The sequence below is a fragment of the Tupaia chinensis genome, unplaced genomic scaffold, assembly GCF_000334495.1.
Source record: "Tupaia chinensis unplaced genomic scaffold, TupChi_1.0 Scaffold148488_1, whole genome shotgun sequence".
NCBI classification, from domain to species: Eukaryota; Metazoa; Chordata; class Mammalia; order Scandentia; family Tupaiidae; genus Tupaia; species Tupaia belangeri.
In genome coordinates this window covers 369704-381227 of record NW_006208337.1, presented here as the reverse complement: position 1 = coordinate 381227, position 11524 = coordinate 369704, and the positions used below count along the sequence as shown (strand labels likewise).

The following is an 11524-nucleotide window of genomic DNA, read 5'->3' as shown; positions in this document are numbered from 1 at the left end:
GAGTCTCTTTCTTCCATCTTGTGACCATCCAGGACTGTGCCCTGAACAGAGATAAGTGCCAGGAAATACTTATCAACTTACTAAAAGAACAATGTTTAAATCATCCTGAGAGTTAAAACTACCACCGACGGGTAAAATGCGACTGGTCCACATGGTCTTGTGTTTTTGGAGAGATTATTTGTATGAGCTCTCCAGAAAGACAGAGACAAAGAGACAGAAAGTAAGAAATCACCCCCCGGGGGCATGGCCATGCTGCAATCCCTTCTCCTCTATTTTCCTCTCGGGATTTTGGGCATGCACACACACGCGTTTGGCCTGAGTTTCAAGTCACCAGGTCCAGGACTCAAACCATGGTCAGCCATGTGGGAATTGCCACCTGCTGGCCCAACTACGGGCAACCTTTGGATCTAGGAATCTGAGCATGAAAAGACACAATAAAACCCCAAGGTTCTGCCTCTGATCCATAGAAGCAGCCAATGCCGCCTAGCAAGAATCGCTGACAGGAAGCAGTACAGGCAGGCGTGCCCTCCATACCTGAACAAATCTCCTTCGGAAGGCGCCCAGGCCGGGGGCCTGTAGGTCACCCAGGCTGGCGAACATCCGTTCGTACATCTGTTCAATGTTTTTCTTATTTACAGGAGTTTTTCCTAGTTCAACTTTGACATCGTCGGCCCAGTCCTGTGCAGAGAAATAAGAGAAGAATCAAGCTATCAATAAATGAGTTTTAGCCACGTTCTCTGCTGTGTGTGCCAGCAGCTGTCCTGTTACCTTGAAGATCAGCTCGGGATTAGAGAGCTGCTCCAGGGCCGTAATGAAGTCTTGAACCACTCCTCCCGGGTCCAATTTGCTTTTAATCCTAAAAAGATGAGCAAGTTTAGGTAACCAAACATCACCCAGAAACCAAGGCCTTGCATATTCATTCAAAATCACATAGATTAATAGTATTCATAACTTAAAAATGATGTAAATTATAACTTATAACTTACTTGAATCACAAAACTGATAACTGTATCACACATACACAGAACTACACAGCCTCAGGAAGGTGTCATTTTAAAATCCCATGCAATTTTTGATGAAACACAAAGTACTCTACCAAAAGGTATTCTCAGGTAAGGTCAAAAACAAATCTGACAAGTGATGACAACATTTTGACATGTACAAATTGACATATGTGTTTTCTGAAGTTATGAAAGTCGCTTTCCAACACATTTTCTTTCCAATCATTTTCCTTCCTTCTTTTAAAATACAATCCCACTGCACTCGATCCGCTCACAGACGGTGTGGGCAGTGCACAGTGGTGGGGCACGCTTGTCCACGTCATCAACCTGGGACAAAAGCTGTATCTCACTCTTCCTTGTCTTCTCAAAACCAAACATGAGGTAATGAGGCAATTCAGTTAGTGATGGAAAAAGCTCTCGGTGGAAAATGCGAACTAAAACACGGCACTCGAAGTGCTCCTGAGAGCTGCAGACCGCTGCTCGTGATGCTGGTGTCTCCACTCACGCATCAGCGGGAGATGTGAAAAGGATGACCTCGGGCTGTCTGTGGAGGCCTAAGGAAGAAGAAAGAGCCTTCCTGTCCTAAATTAAGGACAATTTCAGGAATGGATTTCAAAGTGCATCTCATATAGTCCGTCTCAACCAAGAGAATAATTACTGTGAGCCTAAGGGTAGGATGTTTCATGACTGACATTCTAAGATATGTATTTTAAAAAGGAAAGAAATCCTACAACAAGCAACATACTAGAAATATACATTCAAGAACCAGATGTCTCTCACTAAATGACAGTTAATTCAGGTGAAGACAGACACTAGCTTCCATGTGCTTTCACTTTAAAAAAAGCTTGTTCATTTAGTTCTTCCATGACAAAGAGAGAACGAGAGAGGGAGAGACCTCAAACAATCCCCACGCTGCAATCTGCCTCCAGCCAGCCTGGACCACAAACACATGCATGCCCAGCATGTTCGGGGAAGTTCTGGGAAACAAAACCAGGACCTTCCCATGTGGGTCCAGTTGCATGACTACTGCGCCACGGCCTGCCCTCCCCCCCTACATTTTTGATAACATGTAGCATCTGACTGGCCTAATTTTAATTCATTGACCTAATTTTCCTGTAATAATCACCTTGCTACAAACTCCTTGTTCTTATGACCAGCAGACGTATCTTTGAAGGAATAGCTTTCGCTGCTTATTATGAACGGGTAGATGAGGGCTTGTGGGTAGTGATCGGCAATCTCTTCCACTGTGTGCTGAACAGCCACAGCTTCCCCTTTGTCCAGTAATGCCACCATGTGGCTGATCCAGCCGATGAACTGCCAGCAAGGGATGGAGGAGATCTATGAGAGAGAGAGAGAGAGGTAGCTCAACGAGACACTGAGCACCGTCTGGGAGGAGGGCAGTGCATGCTCAGTGAAAAACGCCAGGAGAGAAACACACAAGCAGGGAAGTAAAAAGCCTTCTATCCTTCAGCCCTCTGGCAGAGACCACCACAGGATTCTCCCCGACACTTGCTGAGCTGTGTACACATAATGTTTTTTTTTTTTTTTTGAGAGGTTTCTGCCATAGGGTGTGTGCACTTGCCAGACAGACAGAGAGACAGAAAGCGAGAAATCACCCCCCAGAGGGGACGGCCACACCACAATCCCTTCTCCTTCATTCTCCTCTCAGGATCTTGGCCACGCACGCACACGCGCCTGGCGTGAGTTTTAAGCCACCGGGTCTGGGACGTGAACCGCAGCCGACTACGTGGGAGTCCAGCGACATAGCCATTACACTAACTGCTGGTCCCTACACATAACCTTTATCACAAGAGTGGAATCATGCTAGACATGCTGTTGCCGGTTTTCCTGAGATGGACAGATTTAATTCACCCATCTGAACAGCTATACTGTTTTCCTTTCGTTTAACTACTGCTCTGTAATTGGTATCTAGATTATTTTCCACTTTTTTGCTCTTATAGCTAGTGGACACCCCTGTGCTTGTGCTGTCTCCCCACCTGTAGGGTAAATTCCTACAAGTTAAATTACAGTGTGAACATTTACAACTGCTAATAAACACTGGGAGGCTTCCCTTCGAAAAGACTTCAAATTTTTCATTTCTAACATTAGACGGACTACTTTGAAAATCTTTATAAACACTGGACGCAATGAACTTTTAAAACCATCAATCTGAGAAGTGAAAAATGTCTGATTTAAATTTTCACATTTTGGAACCTGCAGGTAGCATGGTGGTTAAGGGCGCTGGACTCCCACATGGCCGACCACAGTTCGAGTCCTAGACCTGAGGGCTTGCTTTCTCACCTTCTGTCTTTCTCGCTCTGTCCCTCTCAAATTAAAATAAATAATTAAACAAATGCGTTTAATGATAGTGAGGTTGCAGAATCCAGCCTGTCTCCCTTATGCTCTTTAATCACGTGTGCATTTTCTTTGCTCATGTTGTAACGGTCTCTGACGGACCTTTACTCTATAGATGAGAGATGATGAGTTTTTTTAAGAATTATTTTCTCCTTATTTATTTTATTTTAATTTGACCAGAGAGGAACAGAGGGGGGGGGGAGACAGGGAGAGAAAGAAAGCAAGCCGCCAGGTCTGGACACACAAACCACTGTTGGCCATGTGGGAGTCCACTGCCCTGAACTACCACCTGCCAGCCCCAAGAGATGTCAGTTCTGTCTCTCATAAATGTTGCAAATATCTTTCAGGGTTTTTTTTCTTTTTAAGGAATTATTTTATTTAATTATTTTTTCATATGAGTTTCGTAGGAGAAAGGCAGAGAGAGTGAGAGAGGAAAAGAGATAGAAAGCAAGCTCACAGGTCCAGGACTGAAGCCATGGCTGCCCATGTGGGAATTCCAGCGTCTTATCCACCACACCACCTGCTGGCCCCTTAGTGGTTTTGTTTTTTTTTTTTAATTTGGCATATAACATTCTTTTTCTGTGTAGGGCTACCACATCATTTTCCGCTACGGCTTCTGGTCTTTGTCTCTTTACTCCGAGACCAGTTTTGAAATCTATCCATGTTTTACTCCATGCTTTTAGAGTGTTATTTTTTCTTCTTTATTCATAAGAGGACACGCACATGGCAGCAGGGAGAAGAGGAACCGACGAGCATCCTCCCTGGGGTCTCATCAGGCTGTGACTCCCTTCCTCCAGCCCACTGGATCCCGGGATCGCGACATGCCCTGTCAAAAAGCTGGGGATCTGAGCTGCAGTCGCCACGTGCAGTCCCCGGGGCAGATCACGGGGAGCCAGCAGGGAGTTATTTCTGATAAAACCTGACATACTTCCTAAATGGCCAGGCCCCAGGGCCACATCCTCGAAGGTCCAGAGGCGTCGTAATAGAACTGACTGAATACACCCACTTATTTCCTCCTAATTTAAAATGCTACTTAATTTTTTTTTTATTTTAGATTTCATTACAGGGCAGTGCACTTACCAGAGAGAGACAGAGAGGTAGAAAGTGAGAAATCACCCCACAAAGGGACGGCCACGCCACGATCCATTCTCTTCCATGTTGTCTCACATGAACATGCACCTGGTGTGATTTTCAAGCTGCCGGGTGCAGGACCAAAGCCATGCAACCAGCCATGTGGGTCAAGCACCCCAACCTCCATGCCACCTGCTGGACTGCTACTTTTATCATAAATAAAATGCTGGGACCAGCAATTGGCATAATGGCTATGTTGCTGGACTCTCATGTCGTCAACTGCAGTTCGAGTTCTGGACCCGGTGTCTTAAACTCATGCCAGGCACATGTGCGTGCATGCCCAAGATCCTGAGAGGAGAACGGAGGAGAAGGGATTGTGGCGTGGCCATCCCCCCGGGGGGTGATTTCTCACTTCCTGTCTCTCTGTCTCTCTCTGTCTTTCTGGCGAGCGCATGTGCCCTATAGCAAAAACCGCTCCAAAAAAAAAAGAAAGAAAATGTCACTTGGGGGAAAATCACAATAAAGTTACAACTATTTGCTAAATTATCTTTATGAAAAACAACAAATATGCTACATTTTTGAATGTACAGTAATCTCCTGTTTAGGGCCTGCCGAACAAGCCTAGCATTCCGAATCCAGTGGGTGGGGGGTATAGCTAGCCTCTGCAGCCATGCTGGGTCCCTGCAGATGAGACCAGCCTGGTGAACTTACTGTAAAGCACTATCAGAGCGCTGTCTTACCTTGGGACCATTACACAGGCACTGCAAAGCTTGGCCCTGTTTTCAGTTACACGTCTAAAAGCCAATCAAGGGCCTTTCAGATGACCCCCCAATGTTCGCAGATGAAGTCCATGGAGGCATCCCTACAGACACAGAACCCAAAGGCCAAGAGGGCAGCCCTGGGTGGGGCCAAGGCTTTGGGTTGCCCCAACTGCCACACAAACCCCTCAACTCACACTGCAGGGCTGGGAGGTATGGGGTTGGAGTGCTCACTACCCTACCAGGAGGGATATGTGCCACCCTGGGCTGTGCAAGAGCCCCACACGGACTCTATCTCTGCCCCAAACAGTCCTTCTCGGTGCCTTCTTTCCTTCCTTTCTTTGAGAGATTTTTTGCTATAGAGCATGTGTGCTTGACAGGGAGACAGAAACAGAAAGCGAGAAATCACTCCCTGGGGGGTTGGCATGCCACAATCCCTTCTCCCCCATTCTCCTCTTGGGACTTTGGTACACACACACACACACCTGGCATGAGTTTAAGCCTCCAGGTCCAGGACTCAGATTGCGGTTGACCATGCTGGTCCCTTCAGTGTTGAACACCCCTGAGTCTGAATTCTCTCCTACACTGCTTTAAACGATCCTGTTCTTAGAAAGTAGCAGAATCGGTGTTGGCTGGGAAAAGCCGCAATGCACGTACATGCGTGTCTGCATACAGGGCTGTCGGTTGTTTCGCAGAGGCCCTCCTGCGCCCTGGGACCCAGACACCAACCTCTTTCGTCATCAGGCTCAAGGTCTCCTCTGGATACTGCTCTATGATCTGTAGTAGTCGAGGAAACTTCAGCCTGGCTTCGCTGGAGTTTAATTTTAAAGCTTTCAGCATTTTCTCTACCACCAGCGCCGGGTATGCCTGCAGTTCTGCAGAAGTGCCAACTGCTGAGGAGAAACGAGCGTTGCACGGGTTACAACTGGAGAAAGGAGCGCATCTCCCCTTCGGGCTTCCGCTCCAGTCACCGTTCTCTTTAATCTCCACTCAGGGCCACACACACAGGACAACGTTGTGCCTCCCTGGACTGCGCCCTCCTGAGAGCGGCCGCCGGCATAAGGAGCAGTTTGTGTCCTGGGCTGGGAACGAGGGCGGCTTCCAGAGACTGAACTTATTCCAAGAACAGGAGACCCGCCACAGAAGCCCTAAACCAAAGCTGCATGCAGAGTCAGAAAGCGTGAAGTATGCAAATACGAACGGAAGACAGTCTGACTCCACCTAACTGCAGGGTACCCTCGGAGATGCCACTGCCTTAACAAGACTACAGATGTCTCTCAGAACATCTGTCGTTTGGAAAGCAGCAAGAAGACAAAAGCATCTCCACAGTTCTAAAGGTGTCATGCTGACGCATCAGAACGCTAACTCGTTTCTTGTGACTCACCTGGTGCCTTCTCTTCCTCTCTGCGGAGCTGCTGGTCGCAGAAATCCACCAGCGTCATATACGCCTGGACGACCCCAGCCGTAGGCCCGTGGCTCCCAGGAGATGACTGGGCTGCCTCCTCCTCCACTGCCTGCACAGCCTTGGAGAGGTGCTGGAACGCCCTCTGGTACAGACCCGCAATCACCTGGAATTCAGAGACCTCAGAAACCCTGAGTGCAGCCGAGCGTCTTCAGAGCGCTACTTTCCACTGGTGACGGTAAAGGGCGATGCTAGCGATTAGTGACACGTAGACGGGCCAAAAGCTCCAAACTCACGCCACAGCCAGTGAACTGGAGAAAGGAGTGTCTTCCTGGTGGAGACGGAGCACGCTCACCCAGCAAGATCCTGGCATTTAACTCCAGTCAAACAACAAGAACAAGCCTGTGTGGGCCCAGCAGCCCCTGAGGCAAACAGCTGGGCCACGGGCCCGGCAGCTCTCGGAAGGGGAGGAAGACATGTGGCACCTTCACTCCACATCCTGTATGGATGTCCGTGACATCACAGGGGGAAGACCGCCACAAACTGGAGCAATGCAAGTGTGACACGGTGAGATGAGGGGGACCAGAAGTATCAAAAATGCAGAGACCAGCAGATGGTGTAGTGATTATACTGATGGACTCCCATGTAGTTGACCGTGGTTCGAGTCCTGGATCTGGCCGCTTAAAATGCACACCAAATGCTTGTGTATGCATCCCCAAGATCCCAGGAGACTAGACGAGAAGGGACTGCAGGGTGGCCATACCCCCGGGGGGTATTTCTTGCTTTCTCTTTCTCTAGCAAGTGCACACATACTATATAAAAACAAACACAAAAACCTCTCTCTAAAAAAACTGCAAAATCATCTGAGATTAGCCAAGCAAAGCAGGCAGTAAATACAAAGGTGGCAAAGACTGACATGCCTAAAGCTGGAGGATTCTGAATGGTGAGTAGGGATGAAATTCATTAACCAAATTCATGGAAAAACTGTCCACACTGACCCCATATACATTTCCCATTTAATACTAAAAAAATTCGTATCATTCAGATAAATAGGAAAGTACGGAATATGTCGACTTCCACACAAGAAACACGACCGTGCACGGCTGTCAAGTATGCTTTAAAAACACCAACTGAGAACATCATCACTCTCCTGCAGACACAGCACGCGCACACGCACACGCACGCGCACGCGCACGCACACACGCACAGACGCCACGCTTCCCGCAGCATCACCTTCTCGGTCCTCTCGGAGCCAGATCCGGAGAGCTCCATCACCCTCTCAGCCTTGCTTCCTTCCATTTCCGCAAGGCAGGCTGGCTCGCTGCTGAGTGCGTCGGCAAGGATCCTGCAGGTCGCACCCCAGAGAATGTTCTGATCACGGAAAGCCAGGCTGTTTTTGCTTAAGTAGCTTGATGTGCTGTTCTCATCTGGTAGATTTAGAAAAACAACGGTATTTTTTTTTCTAAAACAAATAACAATAAATTAGAAAGAAAAATTCAGTTTTCTATTAAGAAATTAATTAAGTCCGGGATCAGCAGTTAGCATAATGGCTGTCGCTGAACTCCCATGTAGCCGACTGCGGTTCAAGTCCCGGACCTGGTGCCTTAAACTCACCACGGGGGCCGTGTGTGCATGCCCAAGATCCCAAGAGGAGAATGGAGAAGGGATTGCAGTGTGGTCATCCCCTCTGGGGGGTGAGTTCTCATTTTCTGTCAAAGGAAGGTGCCCAATAACAAAACAACCTCTCCCTCAAAAAAAAAAAAAAAAAAAAAGAATTAAGTCTGAAAAGTACAAGAAACTGACTTCCAATACTGGGACAGGGACCAGCCATTGTGGAACAAGTGGTAGGGCACCATTGGGCTATGCTGTAGCCATGGAAGCCGGGGTTCCAGTCCCAGACTGGCCTGAAAACTCCAAGTGCACCCATGATGACGCCCACGGTCTGCGCTGGCTTGAGGAAGGATCCTGGCATGGCTGGATCCTGTCAAGGGTCCATCCATCCCTCTTACCCTGTCTTTTTCTCATGAAAGAAATAAACTTAAAAAAAAAAAATACTGGGGGCCAGGTGGTGGTAAAATGTGTACTTGGGACCAGCAGTTGATGTAATGGCTATGTCACTGGACTCCCACGTAGTCGACCGCAGTTTGCGTCCCAGACCCAGTGGCTTAAATTCATGCCAGGTACATGTGCGTGTGTGCCCAAGATCCCGAGAGGAGAATGGAGGAGAAGGGATTGCGGTGTGGCCATGGCCCCGGGGGTTGTCTCTCTGTCTCTGTCTGTCTGGCGAGCACGTGCCGTATAGCAAAATCCTCTCAAAAACAAAAAAAAAAAACAAAAAAAACCCACCAAAAAACAGTGAGGGGATTTTTTTTTGGTAAGGAATACTAATTTAATTTTATATATTATTATTTTTTAATTTGCTATAGGGCATGTGCGTTCATGAGAGAGAGAGAGAGAGAGAGAGAGAGAGAAAGCAAGCTGCCAGGTTCAAGACTCAAACCATGGTCCACCATGTGTGAGTCCAGCACCTTAACTACCACACCATGTGCTGGCCCCAGGAGGAAACTTCGTGAACTCAGTAATGAAAAACACTCTTTGCTAGAAGTAACTGGATGGTCACCCACAGGGGTTAAGTGTCATGGAGCATAGCATACCAAAAATAAAAATTAATATTTTACTCAAGCATTGTAATTATGCATTTTGTCAAACACCTAACTCTTTCTGCTATAAACATTAATGGTTCTTATAAATGTATTTATGCACCACATTAATTACCCAGAGAAGAGTGTTCAACTGATTCTGTGGCTCAGAGCTGGTAAGTGGCAGACACCGCTGCATGGGAAGTCTGAGGTCCGTGTCTGACCATGTGAAGCTCAGCATCTGAGCTGAGCTCCGCCAGCCTGCCCGGCCAGCCACGGCCCCGCCCATCCCTGCCTGCCTGTGCTCTGCAGAACTTGTCAGGATGTTACCACCTGCAACGAGACCCTGGAAACCACGGATCCACTTCCTCCTCTACGGACTGCCTGTCCTGGATGTCATACCAGCAGGCTCAGTGCCCAGGGCCCGCACTTTCCAGGTCCGTCCATGCGTGGCACGTGTCAGACGCCATTCCTCTGAAAGGCTGAACCGTATTCCGTGGTGGAGACATGGCACATTTTATATACCCATTCTAGAGGTGGGAACACCTGGGCCGTTTCCATCTTGCAGAATCATCATAACTGTTACTGTAAGTGCTGATAATTTCTTTTTTTTAAAAGAATTTTTAAAACTTTATTCATTTTCATTTATTTTAATTTGAACAGAGAGGGACAGAATGAGAGAGAGAGAGAGAGAGAGAGAGAAAAGCGAGAAAGCAAACTGCCAGGCCCAGGACTCGAACCATGATTGGCCATGTGGGAGTCCAGAGCCCTTAACCTCCATGCCAGCTGCCAGCCCCAAGTGCTGATAACACCTTTTTTAAAATTTTTTTATTTTTTGAGAGGTTTTTGCTATAGGGTGTGTGCGCTCACCAGACAGAGAGAGAGAGAGAGAGAGAGAGAGAGAGAGAGAGAGAGAGAGAGAGAGAGAGAGAGAGAGAGAGAGAGAGAGAGAGAGAGAGAGACAGGAAGCAAGAAATCACCCCCCAGGGGGGGATGGCCACACCTCAATCCCTTCTCCTCCATTCTCCTCTTGGGCACACACGGATACACATCTGGCCACCAGGTCCAGGATTCAAACCGTGGTTGACTACATGGGAGCCCAGCAACACAGCCATTACACCAACTGCTGGGCCCACTGATATTAAGGTATTATCAGCAAACTTCCTCCTCTCTTCCTCTCTCCACTAAAACCGTTTAAGCAACCTCAGGATGACTTTCAGTCCCTGGCACTCTAGAAAGTCTGGCGCTGAGGCTACTGCTCCATCTCCTGCAGGGGAGACAGTTGGAACATGTGCCATCATGATGGAAAAGTCTTAGTTTCCACAGTATTTTATAGATAAAGAAATAAAAGCTGCAAATGTCATATTCAATGCATTATTAGATTACTAAGTGCCCTAGCTCTGAATCTTCGCTGTCCCCAGGAAGCCGCTCTGTTCTCTGTGCTGCCTGACGCTTACTAAAATCACTACAAAGCCGAACTCCCAGGTGTCAGCTGAAGCAGCACAGAGAGTAGTTTCAGAAGACACAGGCGTAACAAGAAGCAGCATTCGAAAGAGAACGCAGACTCGTGCATCTACTGACCCAGCAAAGAGACCGTCTTCAACACACTGAGGACCCGCTCAGGGGGTCTCTGGGCATGGCTCCGGCAGTGGCTCAGGCGGCAATAGCTGTGCACCCACTCGACGTGCCAGTCGTCTCTCGTCTTGGACTCCTTGTGCAGCTCCTTTAGTAGCTTCATGGCAAGGGAGAAATTACTCTAGCGTAAGAGAAGAGGGGGAGGAACGTGAGGACAAAGAGGTGATGAAATGGAAATAAATTATTTCACAGAAACTCCGAACCAGCACCCTTCTTTCTGCATGAGGCAATCTGCCTCAGAGAAGTGAACCTGCTTCCTGAGTGTGAGTTACATGGATGCCTTTTTACTCACCACAGGTGAAAGTCACATCCAGAAGGCACAATTCAGCATTTTTTTTTTACATTTGCAAAGTTGGACAACTGCTACCATGATCTAAGTGCAAAACATGTTCATCAACCCAAAAAGAAACCCTCTCCCAGCGCCAGCAGGTAGCATGGAGGTTGAGGTGCTGGACTCCCACATGGCTGGCCATGGTTCAAATCTCAGTGCTGGACTCCCACATGGCAGGCCATGGTTCAAAACCCCTTGAAAATCACACGAGGTAGGGGTACATGTGTGCCCCAAATCCAGGAGAATGCAGGAGAAAGGACTGCAGCGTGGCCATCCTCCCTGGGAGGTGATTTCTCACTTTCCCTTTCTCTCTCTCTCTCTCTCTCTTTTTT

General features: G+C 47.9%; 1 protein-coding gene across 1 annotated transcript in view; it reads right to left on the bottom strand.

Annotated features, from left to right (window-relative positions):
• Window positions 1-11524, bottom strand: part of PRKDC (protein kinase, DNA-activated, catalytic subunit) — a 203018-nt gene that overhangs the window by 16248 nt on the left and 175246 nt on the right. The window contains exons 71-77 of the mRNA XM_006170448.3: window positions 10808-10982; window positions 7821-8014; window positions 6570-6753; window positions 5915-6075; window positions 2128-2339; window positions 769-856; window positions 535-678 (exon numbers count right to left, since the gene is read on the bottom strand). Of these exons, the coding sequence (XP_006170510.1) occupies window positions 535-678; window positions 769-856; window positions 2128-2339; window positions 5915-6075; window positions 6570-6753; window positions 7821-8014; window positions 10808-10982 (1158 nt within the window). The remainder of the gene's footprint in view (window positions 1-534; window positions 679-768; window positions 857-2127; window positions 2340-5914; window positions 6076-6569; window positions 6754-7820; window positions 8015-10807; window positions 10983-11524) is intronic.